Source organism: Dysidea avara, chromosome 10 (genome assembly GCF_963678975.1).
Source record: "Dysidea avara chromosome 10, odDysAvar1.4, whole genome shotgun sequence".
NCBI lineage: Eukaryota > Metazoa > Porifera > Demospongiae > Dictyoceratida > Dysideidae > Dysidea > Dysidea avara.
Window position 1 is genome coordinate 7,654,227 of NC_089281.1, and position 24,555 is coordinate 7,678,781.

Here is a 24,555-nt window from a genome sequence, read left to right on the forward strand (position 1 = left end):
ATGGGTTTCCACTGCTCAAGCATGGGCAGACTCTGATGTATGCCAGTTTAGATTTTTTAATTGTCTCATTACTGATCACTAGCAGGAGTAACTGATATTGTGCTAAAGAGGACAAAACTATCCAAGAATTGTGACCTCATGGCTCCTACTTCTCTACTAAACCATCTAGCTGATAGACACAGCTTGGAGGATGTAATAACAGATTATGAGCTTAGGAAACCCTTATATAATTGTGCCAGAAATTAGTCATCTAAGAGATAATATAGCTTAATTCATGCTTGTGTGATGCATGGAGATGCAGTATTGATCAGCTAAAATTTTTATCTAAAATCCTTCAATAAATAAAAAACACATTTAAATAAATACATTTGATATAAATAAATGCATTCTAGCAAATTCATAAATACTAAACAACTAAAAGGGGTACATTGTTTTGGTTAGCAGCTATTCAAAGTAGTGCATAAATCATCAGTAAGATGACCAGTAACTGCAGTGAATGATAGTGGGTGGAGCTAGCCCCTCCTCCCTACAATAAAGAAAACGGTATACATTTAATACACAGAATAGTTTTTCATGTTTAATGCAAAATAACTAAATACTGTACTGGTACATCTCTTTAAAATGGGCACTTTGGGATCAAGGGATTTGTTGTATGCATATACACACACGTGTGATATACTACAGGCAAAAATGTATGGCTTGTGCAGTATAATCTTGTTAGATCACAACTTCTTATCTCTAAATTCAGGTGCAGAGGAAGTTAATATTTACAACCAGGGTAGCAAATCCTTAGCAAAAGGAGTCTGGGATGCTTCCCTAAACTTGTAGCCATTTTAGCATTCATGAAATTTTACCAGAGTTCTTTACAAGCAGAAGTGGCTCGGCCTAAACTTTAAAGCTTAGATGTGCTCCCAATGAGATCTCACTGAAGTAAAAACTGGTTAACATCTCGGTTAAAAGGACATTTAAAGATAATAAAGAAGCATGTGCTGATAGTTTGCATGGAGAAGGCTTGGTGCTGTAGTAAGATATACACACCGAGAGGAAAAGGGTGTTGATCTTGTCTGATACATGCAACTGGCACGCTTTAATGAAATTAGCATTCTATTAGAGTATTTGATCAGAATCAATCATTTCAGCTTTAATTCTGAGAAGACCATGCAAGCAGGAGATTCAACACCATCTAAATATTTGTCTTATTTCTATGATGTAAAATTCTACAATGGCAGGTAGTCAGCACTTTAATTATAACTACAGGGGGATTTTATTCCGGGTGTTTTCAGTAGGACACTTCACCACAAACTTCACAAGTATGATTGTTGGATTCCTAACAAGACTCCAGTACATGGAAAAATTCCATTCATATTTTAGATTGACTTAACAACTACAACTTGCAGTGCTATAGGATTCTATGGTAGATTAACACCACTCAGGAACAATGTAGGCTCTCTGCTCCACTGTAATGATTACTATACATCTTGCCCACTCCATATGCTAGCACTGAATGACTGTCAACTAGACAATTTCTGGAAAATTTCTTTGTAAGTGCAAACTTGTTTGTGGGCTATCCTAATGGTTTTATAAGTTTTAGTGAATTATATTTGGTGAAATCCTTCCTAGTATATGTTTGTGTCATGACACGAAGATATGCCACTGTGTTGGCTGGAGAAGGTAATATACTCCACACAAAAACAGCCAAGCTGTGAAAAAAGTGCGGCCTTAAAAATCCTGGGTGAAAAAGTTGTGAAATCAAAGGTGGTGGCCAACAAATGGCTGCAATGATGTTAATACTAATAAATTTTACCAAGCCATTATTAAATTTTATTAGCATTAACATCATTGCAGCCATTTGCTGGCTGCCACCTTTAATTTCACAACTTTTTTCACCCAGGCTTTTTAAGGCCGCACCTTTTTCACAGCTTGGCTGTTTTTGTGTGGATATCACTTCTTTTGTAATTCCAAGTTCCAAAGGGTTGACCTTAATAATTCCTTTTAACTTTTACATAGGAATCATCAAAGACTATGTGGCTACATGAAGAACTGAAAATTAAATGAATTTTGAAGGTGCATATATCCCAATGATAGCCAGGCAGATTCAAACTAGGAATGGGAGATGCCCTACCCTGAGGAAGCTTCACTGCAGAAATGGTAATTATACCATTCAAGCACTATGGAACTACGGATACATGAAAACTTTTTTATTTAGATTTTTTATTATTATTCCCAGGGTTACCAGCACCCCTTGCCACCACCCTGGCATCACAGAACTATATGACACTACTCCTTGCTGTTGCATATCAAAGACTAGGTCGAATGTCTCACCTGTACAGAGGCTGCAATGGATGCATGAAAACGGTGTTTTCTGGTTCCGTAAAACAAGTATGTTGCCTGCCCACACTGGCTGTACTTGGTCAAACCATGGATTTATAAACTCCAGGTACCTGGGGTTTATAAATCTATGGTCAAACAACACAGCTACTTTCATAATTTTTGTAGAATGTTCTAGAAGAATCTAGATTTTCCTTTAGCAAATCTATGAAATTATGAACTTTACTATTGAGTAGATTTTAGCTAGAATTTTCATTTATAAAGTAGAAATAAAGTGAGGTGATCAGCCGTGATAGCAGCAGCTCAGTGGTTAAGAATTTGGGTGTTCAGTGTGGAGGTCCCTGGTTCAAACGCTGGTCAGTAACTTTTTTCGACATTTTTATGCACCTTTTACCCATGGTGACTGTTCTATTAGAGTATTTCGACCCCACAATTTACATTTGTTTGGTTTTTGCCTTGTAACTCTGTAACTGTCAATGTGATCCCTTTTAAACTACAAAAGGTTTGAGCTATGATGGTTAACCTATGTGTATACCGATTTTTCCCTGTAGGCATGACGAACAAGTGACCTCTAACAATACGCTGGACTTGTTGCCAAACAATCACAATGCTACAAAGCACACCCTAGTTCACTCAAGAATGTAATGAACTGGCAGATAATATAATAGATTAGTTTAGTTAGGCTGCATGCATGAGCCAGCATAATACATGTTGTTGAAGTAAAGTAAGTGCTTGGTGAGATGAAATAATACATTCTATAATAAGTGTGTTATATTAGAAGTCTACAATACATGGTGTGTGCAATGGTCTATCTGAGTGTAATTTAACACATAGAATGCACTATAATGCAACCACAACCTTTTCATCATTGTGCCTTTAAATAGACTACCAGTTTATGGCTGCCTTAATATCCATAGCATATTAAAACTGCCCAAGCTGTGAAAAAAGTGGTAATCAGTGTTTTGTGAAATGCTACTCTTTTTTTTTCACAGCTAAGCTGTTTTTGTCATGGATATTTACCCAAATTGAATACTCATATTTGCTCTGCATGCTCATGTGGAGCCTGAATGCCACTTTGTCTTCAGTATATATTCTCTCATATATGTATATCTTCATTCACTAGGATCTACTTGATGAGAGTTATGCTAGTGCTGCAAAAGTGCTGGTGTAAACTTTAATACAAACTTTGTGTATATTTCATTACCATGCTGTATGTGTACATGCATGCAATTGTAAAGGAATATATATTTGTACAGACAGTCACATTTACATTCATTCATTCACGCTAAACTGTATGTAATACTTACCCCTGGATTAGAAGTCATCGTGCTACCTATATATGATAAAGTGAAGTGATGTAGTTATTCTCCCAGTTTAATACCAAATATACAGCTTACCACAAGTACGATCTCCAAAGGTGCTGATGATGGGATTATTGCATTCACCCACAGCAACACAAGCCATACTTGCAGGTTGATTTGTAGTTACCCTATAGAGAGTCTCATCTTCACATGCCAGACATTCTGTGTTACTGGGACCAGTGCAGGCTCTACATCCACTAGCACAGGCTGTGATAAAATAATGAAAAACTAGTATCTCGCAAGCACAAATACACTTACCAGAGCAGTTCCCCATTGAGTTCAAAAAGGTACCATTACCACAGTTATCACTAGTACACAGACTGGGGGCTGCACCACGTAGGGTCATAGAATCACTACAGGTTAGACAATGTGCTGGACTGACAGGTCTTGAACAAGTAGCACAAGAACTGTCACACCCTACAAGTGTATTGTACTGTAAGTTGTTACTTTACTTTTATCCTTACAAGATGGTGGTACATCACCAGTAGCATCAAACTGGGTAAATGGTGTATTGCGGGAACACACAAGTTCAGCTGGAGGACAAGTGACATTAACTGGACCAAGAGGGAAGGTTAATACTGTACCATCAGAAGGACACAGTCTTGTGTCACCTGCATATTAAATTGTCCGATATATCATTTAGGTATGAATACACAGTCATATGAACAAATATGTACAGTCAGAACTTAGAGAGTTAGAGAAAAGCTAAATTCTTAGAGGAAACTGTTTAATTTATTAATGGCAAAAGTGTACAATGTAATATATGTCTATATGCCTTTTTAAAACTGCAACCTCAGCACCTACACACTTGCTAATATTTACCCCTCTTGGTTTTGTTTAAATTCCTTCTTAGAGAGGCCATATGAAACAGCAGTTTTGTTCTGCTGCAACTAGCAAGTTATGTTGGAAGTCACAGTGTCACTAGAATTGTGGCACCACTTTCTAAATGCCAAGATTAACCACTGCCGGTGTAGGACTGATGTTAAACTAACCAAGTCGTGTGATAGTATAGAAAATTCCTTGAGTACTGGATTGTCTGTAACATTGTCTATCATAACAAATACCACCTCGGCGATTGGAGCTGGTCACCAGTGGAAAGCAACTACTTGTAATTGGAGCTGTAAATATAAGAATTTCACAACAAAGTAACAACAAATGCATCTTTGAATGTCATGCAGTTCATGTCATTGTGTAAATCTGTACACTATAGAACACAAACTACAGCAATATAGAAACCTTCAAAGATAGAAAATTTCCCTTTGAAGCAGCATTTACATTTAAATCTGTGTTAGTGAAAAATTAAATTGAAAAATTGCAAGTACTCACTCATTGAGCTAAGAAAATTAAAACACCTCAACACAATTATAAAAAGTATTACTATATGTTTACCTCCAGGTGAGTTGCAGTATCCATTGGAATAAGGACTAAAAATGTAGCAGCCATCATAAAAGTCTACATCAAAACAGATAGACTGCAACAAAATAACAGAACTTTAAAACAGTTCTGTGTATAGACATGAAACATACTGAAGCTTGATAGTCATAGCTACACCCATCAGCATTAGGAGGGGAACATGAGTAGGGGTAATCATTACAACCAGCAGTACTGAAATCACACCCTAACCCTGCACACATGTACACAATTATTGTGAACAACAGTAAGTATGCATGCTAACACCTTTTCCCCACAGAAATTCATAAAAGTGAAGAGATTCAGCAACTGCATAATTGACTTTGTACCATCCAGTATCTTCCAAATAGTGGAGGGTAAAATTACTGATACTGCTATAACTGTGGTGCATGCATGGGTTAACTATTATGAGCTCAATTGCAAAAGTTACATAATAGCTTACTCAGATTCCGACTCCGTACTTGCAGCAATCATTACCTCAAAACTAATTACACGTGCTTCCCAATGAGAGCTATACATAAACAGTTTAACTACTCAATAGTTTTATAATGGCATGTACTCCCTTACGTTGCAGACCCACTCCCTCCTTCATTCTCCAGTAACACTCCTTGTAAGTTGGGACAAGAATAATACTCACGAGCATAACTGAGTACCTAGTAACAGTTATATTATATTGTAAGATGCATTAACACATACTTTTGGTGAATTGATGGCCAATACATTTTGACCATTTACTCTCAAGGTAGTAGATCCATCATATCTGTTACCGTCTTCATCTATAAAACTGTACAGCATTGCTTTTATAGTTATGTATATATCCATACTTTTACACTTACAATTCATAATTGCTATTAGTAAATCCAAGAGCATGTAGTGTTTCATGAACTATTAACATAAAAATGTACTGGGCATTATCGGACTCCAAACTCTACAAATAAAACACAATTTAATACAGCTTATCTCATCAAGTCATGTCTGTGCTGAAACAGTAGGATCTTATAAGTATTGACAGGGCATATAAGCTCCTGGCAGTAGTATAAGCAGTAGCTAAGTTGTGGTGGAATTTACCAACCTTTTCTAGCAGCAGACTATTTCTGAACCGTGAAAATATGAGTGAATTATAATTAAAACAGCACTAATTTACTAACTTATTGGTTCCTTAAAAATGCAATTTACCCATGTTTTCAGGATTAGAAATAGTTAGATGTAATGCAGTACCGTTTATGGACAATTATTAGTCTCTGGCCCTGACAGCACGAAATACATTAAAATGTCTATTGCAATTACTAAACTCCATATTGACAAACCTGAGGGCATATGTTTGTATATCCTGTCAGTGGTCTAAAATTCATTTGATCATAGGTACATTCAGATGCATATGCCAAAGTTCCTCTGCGGCAATCAGCTACATTAAGAGATAGAGACATAAACTTACTTCAGACACTATAGCTAACTTTAATAACTACATGTAGAAATAAGTGAAAATGAGGAGTATATTTGCATACAGCACTCCACAACTTTACTGTAGTAATTATAAGGCTGCAACAGTAACCACCATTTTGAAAGTTTGAATACAGAATTAAGCAATAGTGAGACATCGGCAACTAACACCCATAACTCCAGAAGTGATGGTACAATGATGTAATAGAAACCTTGGCTTAGTTTGAATTTACATTGCATCATCCTAATATTTCCTCTGGAGCTAAAAGGTATACTAGCTTCCAGTACCTCATTACTTTAAACTTTTAAACATGGTGGTTTGTATTACAAATTAAAGCATCGTTGTTCATGCAGAACACTTTAAATAAATCACAATTCATAGATGCTTACGTTCATCAACTGCACTGACATAGTAGATATAATCAGCATCCTCTCCAACACCAGCCCCACCCACTTGACGACATGTAGGATCACACACCGTTATATTTCCCAAGTGTTCAGCTGGTACGGTAGCATATGGTCCACACATTGGTATCTGATAAGCTATACACTGGCCATTTCTTGTTGTAGTACACATTGGTTTAACCACAAGATTGTTTGGAGCTCTGACAACTGATAAGACACTCTCAAGGTATGTGATGGCTTGTTGAAATGCTCCTGATGGGTTAGTAAGAAGTGGTAGGTTAGTTGAAGAATTTGTGATGTTCTCCATTACAAAACGAACTGAAATACGAAATGGTTGGAATCCATCAGTTTGTCTCTTGCTTCGACCAGCAGTGTCACTCAAATGAGGGATAGGATAACGTGGATACAGTTTCTGAATAAAAATTATTAATTACAATTAATGGCATGTGTTTACATACAGATGCAACTTGAAGAATTCAGTGAAAGCCACGCAATATCATGTTTCCTATCAATTATATACAAGTACCCAAAAATTGACATATTTCACAATGTACGGTAGTGCATGAAAGTTTTAGCTTGTGTGCCAGTTAGACATGTCGATCATCTTAGGAGAATTATACCTCAGGAAGTTGCATGATGCCTCAAATTTTGGCATTTTGATCCTGGCTGATAGCAAAACCAATAGTTTATGGACACACTTTTATGAAGCACTTTGACACTATTACAGTACACAAAGTATATTATCACAAGAGCAAGAAAACATTAATTAGGAATTTTAGGGATCATAGAAATAAAAATTAGTAAAACAAAAGGGAGTTTGCCTACAGTACCACTCAAACTCAACATCGCCTTGCAAGAGTGCAAGCAATTTTAAAACTTGCTAATTAAAGGGCATGGCACGTACCCATTTTACTTGCGAGTATTTATCCCAAACGAAACAGGATGAATATTTGCAAACAAAATGGGTTCCATGCCCTTTAATTAGTGAGTTTTTAATTGCTCACACTCTCATGAGACGATGTTGCGTTTGAGTGGTACGTACTGTATGTACTAGAAGACATTTAATCTCTAATTCAGTCTATTTACCCATGACTGAATTAAGCCATCTGCCTGAAGTGATGCCTAACCATAGATACTAGACTTATAATAGGGATTGGCAATGCACTATAAAATTATTATTTTCGTAAATCAATGTGCGTTTCGCTGTTTTGCTGGTGAAGTAGAAAATAGTGGAGCCTTTGAGTGACTGGCACTCGAGCAGGCGTGCAGTGCACATATTCTTCGTGTGTTAAAGCTGAAGTTATGGCTATATGAAGTACATTGGATGGGTAAGTTTCTTATTTGTGTGTTTTAGCGCGCTGTCATTTTGTTGTTTACTGTGGAGTTCAAAGCCATTTACTGTTGTGTAGTTTTTTTTGAAGTGACACAACGTTCCTAAACCATGTTAACATTTCCCATGCTCGAATTTTGACCTTGGAAGTGTTAATGGATCAAAATTTCTAACAATAGGGGCGTTGTTTGAGGGAGGATGCTTATTTACAGGGAATTTCAGAGCGATATTTGTACAAGTTTGTGTAGTTTTACTGAGCTTCGTGAAGTACTGGCTGAAGAATTTCCATGGTTCAGAACAAATATTTACTTTGGAGAATGTGACTCCATATCTAGTTTACAAATCCTTCCTGTTACTTTCGTGTAGGCAGAGTTTAAAATGAGCAACAGAAAATTTCACATGTATAGTCTCGGCATCAGAACTATGATGAAAGGAGAGAAATTACAAGAAATTCAAGGTTGGAAGACCACCTAAGAACCAGAGGGAAGAATATTACAGATAATGATCTAGTGTGTGCTCTTTAGCAAAGGTCTCAAACTGGGTTTTTGGAATTACGTTGATGCTATTGCTGAAAGCTTTGCTTTAATGTGTGTGTGTGTGGTTGCTATACTGTTACCAAAAGCTTTGCTTTTGTGTGTGTGCGTGTGTGTGTGACTTTGTAGTACAAAAGTGTGTTTTTGTGTGTGTGCTGCATTACCAACACATAGGGGTGCAATGAATGACATGTTTTTCGAACTTGTTTCAAACAAATTATTGTCTTCACGAATATAATTATGCACACAATAATATGACTTTTACCAACTACCTCAGTAAACAATTTAATGAAATTGCATATTGCACAAAGGTATGTATCTAATTTCTTTTGGTATTAGTCTTACTACATGTCAGACATTTTGTTTGGGGACTGCAAGTAAATCACCTGGTCACTGTTCTCCATTTTCCATGACCACAGCTGGAGTGTTGACAGGGCTAACTCTACACATTGTATACCTGTAAATCAGGAAAAATTTGACGCTACATATTTTCGTCTATTAAAATTTCGATGCTATATATATTTTGTCGCTTGCATGATCAACGAATTTTTTGGCAGAATAACTAAGTATACATTAATATTTGTATGAGCAAATTGTCCATATAATAGTTTAAAATGATTCGTCATTTTAATTTTCCTCGATACAGCCAGTGACAAAAATATTTTGACGACGAATTTTTCCTGATTTACATTAGTTCACATTCTTTGTACAGCAAATGATTGAATGTGGATTACAGCCTCTTTTTTTGCTGAACTTTGAAAATACTGTGGGCTTAGGTTCTTTACTTCCCCAATACAGAGTTGAATTATGCATATGTAAATTTATCACTTTTAGTGCAAAAAATATAGAAAACAACAGTGACTAGGAGTCTTTCCTGCTGCCCACATAAAATGTCTGGCAGGAGAAATTACTCTGGTGTAATGATTCACAGGGTTCTGCCCATACTGGTTGGCAGTGGTTCAAAGCGATCAGTACCCTCTTAAATCCAACCAGTATATACAATTTTTACACACATCACTGATACACATGCAATATACCCTAATATATCAGTTCATGTTAACTTTAGTCCACCACTCAGGAATTTCTGGGCAGAACCCTGAATTATGATTTATTTGTGGTGTGCTTATGTAGTAGTCTTAATTTGATTTTTGATTGATTGTAATGCTAGGTAAGCTGTTAACATCTGAGTGAGCAGTTGCAGAACCTACAGACCTGCTAGCAGACTAGATTGAGTCAGAAGTATAACACAAAACAAGCTGCAACAGGCCCGTGCAAGAGTAGAGCAATAACCAACCTCCTAGTCGGATTTGCAATGTTTACATCATGTAGTTTCAAATGACATGTAAATAATAGCCTGGCAAGGTGTTATTTGTAACTGAGTTGTGTGGCACATGAATCAATGTTGTATAGGGTGTATAAACTGTGCTATGTTTGATCCTGTGTGACAGTACTGCCTCATGGAACGGATGTCCCTCATTGCTGAGACCAAAGATGATGCTTAGCTGACTTCAAATTCAGTTTACAATCTGGTATACATAATAGGTCTTACTCCTACTCAAGTCCAGGAGCTGTAAAAGGAGGGGCACACCCAGTCCGCTACAGTATCTCATTTGAACTTGAATGGTCTAAGCTGATGTAGTGTAATCATCAATTCCGACTTCAAAGGTTCAGATATATTCTAATAAAGCAGTCAATAACTCTAATAGAACAGTCAGTGCGGCCTTGAAGTAACATTCAGTACAGGTAAGCCAGAGAGAGATGTGAGGGTGTGCTATAGTTAAATTCATGCTTTAGCAGATTAGCTACAGCTTCTCGGCATACTTTTGTCCAGACATGATACAATGTGGGAGAGGGAAAATTGTTCCGTCCCTGATCCGCCATTAGAAAGATGGGAAGAGAAGGTTATTAATCTTAGCTGCTTAACTCTCATCTATTAGTCTAGTCTTCTCACTGTCACAATGCGAGAGATAAATACACAACCGAGCCTTCACTGCACAAAGACGCAAGGCAGGTTTCACTTCCGTACTGAAATTCCATTACGCATGCTAGCAAGAACCCTTAATGGAGCTACGTAGCTTTAAAGATTAAATCTTCGTGGAAACACATGAAACATTCTCAGTAGTATACGAGGTATGGGGTAGTATGGGTCAGCTGGTAGTGACTTGAAATTTCCTAACAGTATTACGGGAAAGCGAAATGCGGATTATTTCCGTTTACGCCTCCGTTGCCAATCCCTATTATAAGTCTAGTATCTATGGTCTAACAGAACAAAAATCAAGCCTGTAGCATTAAGTTATGATTGTTGTGAGTTGGTATACATGCATGCAAGTCAGCTAGTATGTAGATATAGTTTTCATGAATATCAGACATACGATGTACGTGCCATGAGGCCAAGAAAGCTGCCGCATCATACCATGACTGGAAGAAAGAAAATGTGATTTTTACACATGCATATAGCTTCATTGTCCTTCCCCAAGCACAGTATAGCTATCTGCCAGGTAGGGTAGTCCACAATGCAAATCTGATTGAATTCACTGCAGCCATTTGCAAGATGTGGGCAGCCAAAGTTTTGATTTTGCTTTGTTGTTTTCTTCTTCTTAAGGGGACTACATTATAGTACCAACATTGTTCTTATCAACCTGAGGCCGAGGCCAAGGTGTTGATAACAAAGGTATCCTGCAAGTACAGCTGTGTATCCCACTATGAAGCACTTGACTTGATAAAAAGCATGACAATTGCTGAAATCGAAGTGTTGATCCCTTTCCTTTAGTAATTACTAAACAAATGCAATTCTCAAGACATTTCTATTGAGCACCATTGGTAGCCATGGCATAAAAATTACATATGGATGATTACATCACTTTGTATTATCAATTACACAGTATCACCGAAACTAATACAGACTTCAAGGTACATAGCCTTGATTGAAAACCACCATATTGCTATATATATGCTAGTATTTTTAAAAAATGTTAATTTAAAAATGAAATAGGGATCTATGCAATAAAAAGTAGTGAAACAAGAGATGAATGGTGGTGTTAAAGTATAGTTCAGTGGGAAAGTCCCTACTTTGGCAAACAAATAGCTAATGTGCCAAAGTAGGGACTTTCCTACAGAGCTATGCTTAAACACCATCATTCATCTCTTGTTTCTTGCATAGATCCCTACTTCATTTTTAAATTAACAATTTTTAAAAAAATACTAGTTTGTTTATTTATTTTTATTATTTTGCTGTGGCACAGTTAGCTACAATGTAACTTGTATGTCCACTTGTACTTTCCACATCTGTAGGTATGGGAAAGGCAGATGCCATCACTTATATTTGCTCAGTGAGAAGTGGAATTCCCTATATTCTGTGGTTATGGGCAGGCTTCGCTGTAGTTTGGGGTTCTCCTTGCTGCGCTCTTCAGTAATGTGTATCAGGGGATGGTGTTTTAGATCCAAGCATGCCTGTGTACTTCCAGCTGTTAACCTTGATGTTGCTGAGGGGAACCTGTCTCCTTTAGAACAATAATGTAACATATTAATTTTATATTGTGTTTGCTTCTTTTTGTATAAAAATAGCTATGTCTACCAGAACAATGTAACTTGTAACTGTTCTATCATACATGCATGATTGTTGTATTAGAGTATATCTCGAGTCAGCCAAGGGGTGTACAGCTAGCTAGACCAATAAGGAGTGAGGTGATCTCATTTATTGTTAAGTAAATAGCTAGATTGTTAAGAGGTGGGGTCTCTGTACTCTTTTGCTATTAGTCAACATAGATCTTTATTTAGTGGGCATGGTCGCAATCCTATTGCAAACCGGATCCCAATCGTGAAGTTACAGTTATCTAGCAAGTGTACCTCTTATATATAGCACCAGGACTGAAGCGTTTCTGAAATCCAGCTCTGAAATAATTCAGCGATGTCTAAAATAATATGCAGCTGAAAGAAAGTGTTGGTACGGAAAATTAACATCTCGATATGATTTCGTTGGATGAAGAATTACCCAAAACCAGCTTCACAATACCATCCTGGCCCTTGGCACTATTGGTTAGGTATAACCAAGCCCAAAAGTGCCTTCAGCATGATCCAATAGACTGTCACAATTTTTTAAAATTAATGGAATTTTCTACTGCCTGCCTGTTAGGCAAGTATAACTCAATCATGGCTAAGGCTATGGGCTTGATTTTTTCACTGTTCAACGTCACTTCGTCCCGAGATGTGTCTTTTAGCATGCCACAGTACATACAAGGCGCATCATGGAATACCTTTGTCCTCCTTTGTGTCCCATTTCTTTTGTCTGACAGCCCAAGGTGTTGATTTGTGGTAGTGCAATGCTTGGCTTCCCTATATTTGTAAACGGGAGTCATCTGTATTTTCCGTGGTGACTATATTTTTAAAAATTGTTGATTTAAAAATGAAGTAGGGATCTATGCAATAAAAAGTAGTGAAACAAGAGATGAATGATGGTATTACAGCATAGCTTGGTGGGAAAGTCCCCACTTTGGCCTTGAACAAATAATGTGCCAAAGTAGGAATTTCCCGCCGAGCTATATATGCTGTAATACTATCATTGACCTCTTGTTTCACTGCATAGATCCCTACTTCATTTTTAAATTAACAATTTTTATAATACTAGTTTGTTTAGTTTTGTTGTAGCACAGCTAGTTACAGTGTAACTTGTGACTGTTCTAAGTAGAATATCATACGTGGCTGTTGTATTAGAGTGACTGTTCTATTAGAGTATCTCGAGTCAACAAAGGGGTGTGCAGCTAGCTAGACCAATAAGGGAAGAGGTAATTTTAAGTAAATAACTAGATTATTAAGAGGTGTGGTCTCCGCACTCTATCGCCATTAGTCCAGCTAGATCTTTATTTGATGGGTGTGGTCGCGAATCTATCATGAACAGGATCCCAATCGCGAAGTTGTAGATATCTAGCAAGTGCCAGGACTAAAATGCTTCTGAAATCTAGCTCTGAAATAATTCTGTGGCATCTAGCTAAATATGCAGCTGAAAGAAAGTGTTGATATGGAAAATTAATGCCTCTATATGGTTTTGTTGGATAAAGAAGACAAGCAGCCTGAGGAAGATAAAAGAAATGACAAGGCACAAAGGACCTACACTCGTCGGTGTAACATATTAGAATATACGCATGCGCATATGTAACACGTGACACAATTGTTGTATTCGAAGTATTTCGTGTAGCGTCTATCACATGGTGTCAGAATGGACAAGCTAACGCCACCAGATCCGCTAGACTTGGATGGCAGTAACGTTTCTGATGCTTGGAGGAAGTGGAAACAACGTTTCGAACTCTTCTCACTTGCCAGTGGCCTCAGCTCGAAAGACGAAGGAATCCAAGCTGCGACTCTACTACACGTGGTCGGACCCGATGCTCTAGAAGTCTACAATACGTTCTCGTGGGAAGATGGAAGTGACAAAAATAAAGCAGCAAAAATACTGGAGAAATTCGAAGCATATTGTGTGCCGCGGAGAAACATCACGTGGGAAAGACATATGTTCAATACGCGCGACCAACATGACGGAGAAACAATCGACCAGTATGTCACAGACCTCAAGACCAAAGCCCAAACATGCGAGTTTAAAGATCTTAAGGACAGCTTAATAAGAGACAATAGTGTGTGGCATACACTGTGACAAAACACGCAGCAGACTCCTCAGAGAACCTGATTTAACTTTGCAGAAGGCAGTTGACATATGTAGGGCAAATGAAACGACATCATCCCAAATGAAGCTGTTCACCGGTGACCAAACTAATGGTCTACCTGCCATTCATGGAATACGGTCTCAGAGCAAACAAGTTCAAAAGGTATCTTGTGACCGATGTGGAGGTTGGCACACCAAGCAACAAATCTGTCCTGCATTTGGAGCAGAATGTCGAAAATGTGGCCGAAGAAACCATTTTGCCAAAGTATGCCGCACAAGGGTAACTCAACCACTACACAACTACAGTATCCAAAGAGAGACACCTGACAGTGATGATCTGTTTATCGGCACACTCGGACAGGCTCACGGAGTAAAGGACTGGTCGGTTACTATCTTAATGAACCAACAGAAAACCACTTTCAAGATTGACACTGGCGCCCAATGCAATGTGATACCTCAGTGGCTATATTACCAAGTGTGCAAGGACCCACTCAAACCATCCTCGGCTAGCCTAGTAGCATTTGGTGGCCATAAGTTACACACTTGTGGCAAGGCTAAAATACCATGCCAATACAAAGACCTGAATTACCTTGTCGAATTTGAAGTCATGGACCACAACGTTCCAAACATTCTAGGACTCATTACATGCATTGAAATGAACCTTGTACAACGCATAGACACTGTTGGTAACAGTCGTGCTAATTTGTTTGAACAGTACTATGATGTGTTTAAGGGACTGGGGTGTGTCACAGATGTGCGTTACCACATAAGGATTGACCCAATAAAAACACCAGTAATCCATCCACCACGCCGTGTGCCCATTACACTCCGTCCAAAGATCCAAGAAGAGCTTGCACGTATGGAAAGCCTTGACGTAATAGAGAAGGTCACTGAACCTACAAGCTGGGTGAACAGCATGGTGACAATAATCAAACCTAATGGCTCTTTACGTATCTGCATTGACCCTCGTAATCTTAATGAAGCCATTCAGCGGGAGCACTACCTCATGCAAACTATAGAAGAAGTAACTACGCGGATGCCAAATGCCACCTACTTCTCAGTTCTGGATGCCAGTTCAGGCTATTGGCAAATCAGCCTTGACCAAGAAAGTGCCAAGCTCTGCACATTCAACAGCCCATTTGGTCGCTACATGTTCAAACGCCTTCCATTTGGCTTATCATCTGCACAAGATGTATTCCAAAAAGTGATGACAGAAATGTTTGAAGACATTGATGGCGTGGAGGTTGTGGTTGACGACATTCTTGTATGGGGAGCAACTGAGGCTGAGCATGATGCTGGGCTGATTAAAGTCCTCGACAGAGCTCGCCTACGAAACCTGAAATTGAACAAAGCTAAGTGCCAATTCAAGAAACAAGAAATCACTTACCTGGGACATGTCCTGACTAAAGATGGATTGAAGCCAGACCCCAAGAAAACACAGGCGATTAATGATATGACACCTCCAACAAGCAAAGAGGCCCTACAACGTTTCCTTGGCATGATCACATACTTATCCAAATTCATTCCTAACCTCTCACAAACTGCAGCACCTCTTAGAGCACTGCTAGAAAAGGATGCAAAATGGCAGTGGCATCCGGAACACCTACAAAGCTTTTCGACATTAAAACGCCTAGCCAGCAGTGCTCCTGTTCTTGCATACTTCAATCCCAGGCAACCAGTCAAACTCTCAGTTGATGCCAGCTCCAAGGGTCTAGGTGCTGTCCTTCTCCAAAATGACCACCCTATAGCGTATGCTTCAAGAGCCCTTACAGACACTCAACAACGGTATGCTCAGATTGAGAAAGAGATGCTCGCTATAGTATTTGGCTGCACAAAATTCCATGACTACATCTATGGCATGCCTGATGTTGAGGTAGAAAGCGACCACAAACCACTTGAAGCAATCCTAAGAAAACCTCTCCACCAAGCCCCATTAAGGCTACAGAAGATGATAATGACTACACAAAAGTATTCACTCAACGTTACTTACCGACCAGGCAAGCAACTTGTATTAGCTGACACACTATCACGAGCTTTCCTACCAGAATGTGGAGAATCAATAGAAGAGAAATTTGACATCAACATTTTACAAACTTTGCCTATCTCCGAAACAAAGCTAGACCAACTAAGAGAGGAAACCAAAAAGGACCCACACTTGCAACAACTAGCATCAGTGATTGCCACAGGTTGGCCAGAGACAAAGCAAGAAGTGCCAGCAAACTGTTTACCCTACTGGAACTACCGTGATGAACTATCAATTTGCAATGACATCATATTCAAAGGTGAGAAAGTCATAATTCCCAATAATTTGAGGCATGAGATGCTGCACAATATTCACAGTTCACATCTAGGGATGGAGAAATGCAAAAGAAGAGCAAGGGATGTTATGTTCTGGCCTGGGATGGCCGCCCAGATTCAAGACATTGTTGCAAACTGCCATATCTGTAGTACGCACCAGCGAAACAATATGAAGGAACCAATGATATCGCATGAGATTCCAACCAGGCCATGGTCTCAGGTTGGTGCCGACCTGTTTGAAATCAACAACCAAAAGTATCTAGTTATGGTTGATTATTACTCGGGTTTCATTGAAGTGAATTTGCTCCAAAATGGAACCACCAGTAAGCACATTGTTACACATTGTAAATCACAGTTCTCCAGGCATGGAATCCCAGACAAATTGATAACAGACAACGGTCCACAATTTTCTAGTGCCGTTTTCAAGCAGTTCGCACAAGATTATGGATTCCAGCACCTAACATCAAGTCCACACTACCCACAGTCTAATGGCATGGCAGAGAAAGCTGTCCAAACAACTAAGAACCTTATTAAGAAAGCCATTCTAAGCAAAAGAGATCCATACTTAGCTCTACTTGAATATCGAAATACACCTATCTCCGATACATTAGGATCACCAGCACAGAGGCTCATGGGCCGAAGGACAAAGACTCTACTTCCAACCACTGCCAAACTCCTGCAACCTAAACTCATCAACCCACAGACTGTTCGTAAGGAACTCAGACAAAGGAAAACACGACAAAAAATTTACTATGACCGCCACACAGCCACTCTCAAACCATTAACAGTAGGAGACACAGTCATGATGAGAGCAAAAGGGAAATGGGAACCAGCAACAGTTATTGCCATTAGTGCAGATGGACCTCGCTCCTACATAGTCAATACTCCAAGTGGACAAAAGTACCGTCGGAACAGACGCCATCTAAAACCAGCACCTCGCAGTCTGGATGCATCTCACCACTACACAGCTAATCAGAGCTATGATAACTGGCTGGATGAGGACAGTATTGCTGATTACAATGACACTGCTGAGATGGAAATACCAGCAGAACAAGACAGTAACCCATCACCCCATTTACAACTTCGCAGATCACAGAGAACAATTCGGAAGCCATCAAGATACACCGACACAGATTATTGAACTCTAATATGCAAACACCATAATGCACAATTTGTTGTAACCGTATGAGTGCACACTCAAACAACAAGGGAGATGTAACATATTAGAATATACGCATGCGCATATGTAACACGTGACACAATTGTTGTATTCGAAGTATTTCGTGTAGCGTCTATCACAGTCGGAACCCCAAAAAGCACATCCCACTAGTGAGTTCATTATTGTGGCATAAAATGGTGGCTGTGTGCTGCTTCATTTGGCCTCTGGGCTTGCAACTGTGGTGAGTGAGTGAGTGAGTGAGTGAGTGAGTGAGTGAGTGAGTGAGGCAGACGAAATTTCAAGTTTTAACGATTTAAAAAAAAATTCTATATCCGATCACTGGTAAGTGTTTTCTTGTTTTTAATGCTGTATTTCATGTTAGATGGACTAATATTATTCCATATAGATGATTTTTGTGGCATAAGATGTCTCCAGGATGATTTTTGAAAGTGGCATTTTAGGTGGTGTGCGTCGTTTTCGGGGGATCCCTACTTGAATGTACTACTGTACTGTTTGATAATGTTCTTCGCTTGTAACACTGTGTAACAGGCTGAAAATAGATGAAAATGAAGCATAATGACCTCTTCACTTTCAAGTCAGTAATTGATAGTTGGGGCATGTGAATCATGTGTATTTTTTGCTGTAACTGGGTTGATTGCAGAGGCACTTCTACTACTGTTCTTCATTTGTAGCACTCTGTAATGAAGTGAACATAGTGCCACTTCACCATCAAGTCAGTAATTAATAATTGGGGCATGCGTTCAGATGAAACATTAACTCTGGTGCTCTCATTTCTTTTGATGCAGTATGTGTGGGTTCACCAGTCACAAAAAAAGCAAACAAACAAGTATACGGGAAAATTAGGAATTTTAAGGGATCGTGGAAAAAAGTAGGAAAATGACTGAAGGGAGGTTGCCTACACCTGCAGATGTATGTACTAGTGAACATTTAATTTCTGAATTTCAGTCATGGGTATAGGCTGAAGTAGGGATTAAATGTTCACTAGTATATCTGCAGGTGTAGGCAACCTCCCCTGTTTCCTTACAATTTTTCTATGATCTTTAAAATTCCTAATTTTTCCTTATACTTGTTAGTTTTTGATGGTTTATTTTATTGGCTGGTGACAGTTTGATTCATTAGTTATTACCAATGCTTAACAAAGTTTATTTGCAATGCAAAGTGTGTATAGATAAGTACAGAAGTTGGTCATGAAGACAATTCTGGACTGGTAAAAATTTAATAAGTGCAGCATACAAGGTCAGATGCACAGTTTTTGGTTACTGAAATTGCCTGTATATGTGACTGTCTGTGGGAAAACCGGTCTTATTGCCCATTTAAAAGTACCGAGAAACATTGGTTTTAAATATTCAGAGTGTTGTAGCTGGCTAATGGTGGCAGCTATGCATACCAAATTTTCACACGTTTTACAACAATTTCTTACCTTCCTGATCATCCACTGAAGAAGTAGTCAACAGCTAAGTTTCCCAATAGTTTTTAAACCAAGGCTGACTGTATCAGGCGAGCTACAAAAAGGGTGGGAGGCGGGGGACCTGGAAGGCGGGCAAGACGGTGCTCAAAAATTGAAAAGGAACGTGCTGGGATGAATTAGGCCAAGTTATGGGCCATTCAGGGTCCAGAACTGGCTAAAATGAAAGGAAATTTACAGCACAGGTCATTGTCCAATGCCATGGAGCTGTACAGCCACACACAGCCATCTTCTGGTAGGCCAGGACTCCATCAAGACTCCAGACCACTTGTATGGCTTGCCACTGTGCTTTAAAAAAGCAGCCAGCAAAAGCAAACCACTTTACTCTGATCGACTGTGACAGTGAAACTTGATAGTGCATTCATTAAACTTTGTGTTTTGTGTGAAAAAATCAAACTTCCTGTCTTGGGCGATAAGAACGGTTTTCGTAGATCCAGTCACACACACACACACACACACACACACACACACACACACACACACACACGCACGCACGCACGCACGCACGCACGCACGCACATGCACACACACACATATATATCAATAGACTGCGTTTAGTCCCATATTCAAACTGGTATGACAAAGTCATCTCAAAAACAAAACTGACCTGTGCAGAAGTATGTCATTTCTCACTAGCACCTTAATTTACAGGAAAAGTTTGTTTATGTAGGTGCTGACAGACAAGTGTAGGTACATAGATAGGCAGGCACACAACAAGGAAAAGAATTTCAGGAAATCAGCCACTTGCACTATGCCCAGGATGCGGTTTAAGTTATAGTTATATCCCGGTACGAGGGTGATATCATTGTTATTACACGAGTCCGAGGCGGAGCCGAGGACGAGTGTAATAACAATGATATCATCAGAGTATACGGGATATAACTGTTTTATATCCCAGTGCGCGGGAGTGCGCAGAAGTTTACGGATAGTAAATTAAGTTCCGGTTTGAGTTCCTGTCACTGTGCTCAAGATTTCGTCCGAATTGTGTGGAGATTCTACTTTGTAGCTACAAGAGAGACCTTACGTACTGCCTACAAACTGTAGCGAAGGGCGGTGTTATGAAGCAGCGGTTCCAGGTACGATTCGCCTTCGTCAGAAATTGGTATGGTGGTGTCGCGTGGTGTGCAAGAGAAAAATAAAGACCAACAAGTGGTTACCATAGTCCAAGATAGAACGATGAAGCTAGAGGAAGTTAGTTCTTCACCATAGTGACCGTTGGGAGTGATTGCTGGAGCGAAAATCGTCATGGACTATTCTTGACATTTGTTAAACTAGCTATCACGGTATTGGTAACTTGTAGTGTTATTGTGTAAAGGATTAACAGTTTTCTTGTAAGATTTAGGTAGTTTTAAGTGCTGTATCATGGTGTGTTTTGTATCAATATTTCCTTATTTGGCTCTTTGTTCCATTGGTAAACAATGCCATTCACGGTTATTATGATGTCATGAAAGAGACTGAGTGGCTCCGCAACAGGGTGATAAGTTAGTTATCACTGGGTGATAACTAATATATCGTACAGTAGCAGCGCCACTCTGTCTAGCTGTATGGTAGTTATAACCCAGCGCGGCGCTTTGATACTCCCACACACTGGGGTTTAATATTTCATAGCACATATTTAAAGCCCACATATGTACAATGCACATGCATGGATGTTTATCAGAGGGAGTATGAGCTATAGTGTTACTACTTATATACTATCAAAGTTATTCATTACAAGGTTTCTATGTTTTCTTATGAAGGGGTATAGTCATGTTATATATACAGGTATACCACAAAAATTATTTGGTCTACTATATTAGTATGTGTGTTCTTAAGGTTCTCCATATTTGTAGAGTGTGAAAATGGGATATATTAAGTTGAATCAGTTTTTATTTCTACTTTTATTGTGTATATAACTATTGATTAAGTTCATTATTGATTTTCTCATATTTCCTCATATAAAGACGGTGTTTGAATAAATGACTCTCTTAATTATAAGTCAGTACATTTAGAAAAATGCTTGGCCCCAAATGCATGGCTATTAATTAAGTCTACTGTAGTTCCTGCTGCTCTTTCTTCAAACTCACTAGCTAAATTTAAAGCCATATGAAAGATGAAGATGCTACGAGTGATCACATGAGTTCATATGCATGTTGATGTGTATCATACAACTGTTTTCAATTATTTTAGAACTTTACCAACTACATTTTTGTTTATGTAGTCAACACTCTGTATAAATAAAGATTACCTACCGTATAATGGGAAATTTTTGAGGGATGAAACTTTCGCGAAACTGTGTAAAATACGATTTTCACGTTTTTTAAATTCACGAAAGTCTAGAAAGCGGGTAATAGCTATGTGTATAAACTGAAACATTTCACGATTATATTTTCAGGAAGCTATCATCACTCATGAAATTCGCGAAAGTTTCATCCCTCAAAAATTTCCAGCTATACAGTATGCTTATTCTACCACAATTTGAACACTGGGGCCTATCCAAAGTAAATTCCCGGACTCAAATAGAGGCTGTATTTAAATATTTGAGTACAAGCCTATAGTCTAAATCTAGGAAGGAAATAAAAGCCAAGGAAATACATATGCCAATTCATTAAGAACACTACTGCTAAGGAAACATAACTTGCAAATTGGAATTCATAGTAGAAACCTCTGACATGGCTATAGCTACCTGTATGTGGTATGTAATATTTCAGTGCAACTCAGTAAAATGTTCACACGGTGTCTTGACCTAGCTGTGTATAGCTTGTATTTTAAGTGATAACTTTTAGAAAAGCCAGCGTAATAAACCTACACTAGTTCACTGGAGTTATTTAATAGTGTGTATATAGCTAATATAGGTTTAGCTGATTTCAGGCCAATTGTGATTAGACCACTTCTAGAAAATTCATTTCCCGCCCGCATGCAGATTCTCTTCCCGCATGGTCATTCATTATTGCTGTCAATATTCATTATTTATCCTGTGACTGCATAGGCAGTATAGCAGTAACTAGTTTAGCATTCAGAAAGCCCTTTTAGCTAGCTTTTCACTGTTAAGGTTCTTAGTTCAAATATTTCTACTGTATTTTTACCTGTAAGTTAGTTATGAATTTCGAAAATTCGTGGAAATATCTATAATGAAAAATAGATAATGAACCGCCTACCTGCATGTATTTTTAAGGTCAATGAAATGGGAAACAAGAAAATGATTTTTGCCGTGTTGGAGTGGCCTAGCCACTGAAACAAGTATGTGCTGCGTCTGCCCCCAGACCCCTCATATATAGTCATGCCAAATTGGGCTTCTCATCCTTTAATATTTATTTATTTATTTATTATTATTGATTAGCAAAACCCATTGGGTAAATCGCTAATGTACAAAACAAAATTTTAGTGTCTATGCATTTTGCAAATGGTTTTTGAAAGTAAGTAAGTCTATATTGTCAAGATCTTCCATATCTAAATTGTTCCAGTCTGGTATTGATCTTGGTAAGAAAGAGTTACTATATCGATTTGTTCTGGCATACAACTGTAATAGCTTCAAGGGATGGTTTGCCCTGGTACTTGTTGCAGGAGATAACACTGGCAGATACTGATTTGGAACATAAATTAATTTGTTTACAAACTTAATAAATCAAGAGCTTGTTAACTCGGTATAGTAGCTAATGCTGAGATATGCCAGTACGGCCCTAAGGAACCATCGTTGTCGAGATATTTAACACGCACAACACCTGGGGCACATGTGCATACACATGGCAAGGAAAATACGAAACTATAGAGCTAGCCACAACATTTAAGCAATACACTTGTATAGCTAGCTATATCCAGCACTCACGGAGATTCTGTCGTGGATGCATTTGTGAGACAGGCCTTCCCCTCTTCCGTAACCAATCAACACACCAGCGAGGAGGCTTGTGCACAACAATAGCATTGTAGAGCCCATTTTCACTCTTTCTGGCTGTTCTCAATCGAAAAAGGGCGTGTACTGTGCAGTCTGTGGCGTGCACTGTATAGTAACGTCATGACGTCAGGCGGGGGCAGGATATATTCGCGTGCATGTGATCCATAGATATCATTTTATGTGTGGTCAGACGTTCTGTGCTGCGGGGTAAGCGCCGCAGTCAAATACAGCACTGTACTTGAACTTCAGACTTATACCCCTAGTTTCGCCCCCAGACCTTGTGAGACTAGCCAATTTTTTTTTTGGGCCCACTTCTGACTTAGAAAATTTTTCTCGTTTGGTGAACTTACCGTTTTTGTTTGTTTTACGTAAAGTCACAGTCACATTACAGAAAATTGCATTGTCTTTGCAACTACCGGCCATGCGCGGTTTGAGCATGCGCGTGTTTTGAATAATAAAATGCGCGCGATAGTTAGCCGAATAGTCGGTGAAAATGGCGCAAAATCGACCTGTCGCTAGTAACAGACCAGTTACGGTGCAAGTAATGCCACAAGGTACTATTAATCACACTTCGTTTGTTTTGGCGAAAACCAGCAGCGGCAGTAGTTCACACGCGGCCATGGTAGGTGTCACCGGCAGTGAGTTAGTTTCATAGTAGCTAACTCAGACTGGTTGTTGGTGTTACTACATTTAAATGGGTGTTATCATACTACCTAGTTTATTCCGAATGACAAGAATTCAGTTCCTCACTGTATACTTGTGTGTGTATTGCGTTTGTTGCAGCTAGTGTGGGTGACTTGGCCTTGTTTTATCACTGTAGAATCTACACACATACAAAGTGAAGATTATCAATCCACGGAAGAAAAGTGATGCTGTGATGCGGCAGTTACGTTTTAATTCCAGATTTGAATCTCTGCTTGCATTGCGTGTAAAATTAATTGAAGAGTTTCAGGATTGTGTACCTAACACAGTGGTCTTTAATGTCGGTTATTTTGAAGGCCAGCAACACTCAAAGATTTCTATTGTTAATGGTGAGGATTTGAATGCTATGTATTCAAGATATCCTAAAGGTGAAATCACTTTGTGGTGTGACAGTTCTTCCCCAGCTGTGGGACAAGAGGCATCATCTGAGCATGGTAAACGTAAGAGAGAAGATGTAGCTGCGAGTACATCAAGGCGTCAAGAGAAAGAAGAGGAAGTGGATGCTGCTTTTAAAGAGTTGAAAGAAAAGCATGCTGATGTATTTGATGTACCCAAATTACGTTTGTGGGCAAGGATGAT

General features: G+C 38.8%; 1 protein-coding gene and 1 long non-coding RNA gene across 2 annotated transcripts; one reads left to right on the forward strand and one right to left on the reverse strand.

Annotated features, from left to right (window-relative positions):
* Positions 1-307: 307 nt before the first annotated feature.
* Positions 308-23,369, reverse strand: LOC136268911 (leishmanolysin-like peptidase). The gene is made up of 16 exons (XM_066064377.1): positions 23,209-23,369; positions 6,930-7,356; positions 6,407-6,504; positions 5,936-6,027; positions 5,796-5,883; positions 5,667-5,752; positions 5,542-5,610; positions 5,367-5,479; positions 5,216-5,313; positions 5,079-5,160; positions 4,682-4,807; positions 4,154-4,300; positions 3,948-4,106; positions 3,726-3,896; positions 3,636-3,661; positions 308-526 (listed from the first exon to the last, which is right to left on the reverse strand). The coding sequence occupies exons 1-16, from the start codon at positions 23,314-23,316 to the stop codon at positions 449-451; spliced, it is 1,968 nt and encodes a 655-aa protein (XP_065920449.1). The 5' UTR covers positions 23,317-23,369; the 3' UTR covers positions 308-448.
* LOC136236702 (uncharacterized) lies at positions 8,146-10,231 on the forward strand. The gene is made up of 2 exons (XR_010692207.1): positions 8,146-8,272; positions 9,976-10,231. It is a non-coding gene; the product is annotated as an uncharacterized lncRNA (long non-coding RNA).
* Positions 23,370-24,555: the final 1,186 nt, after the last annotated feature.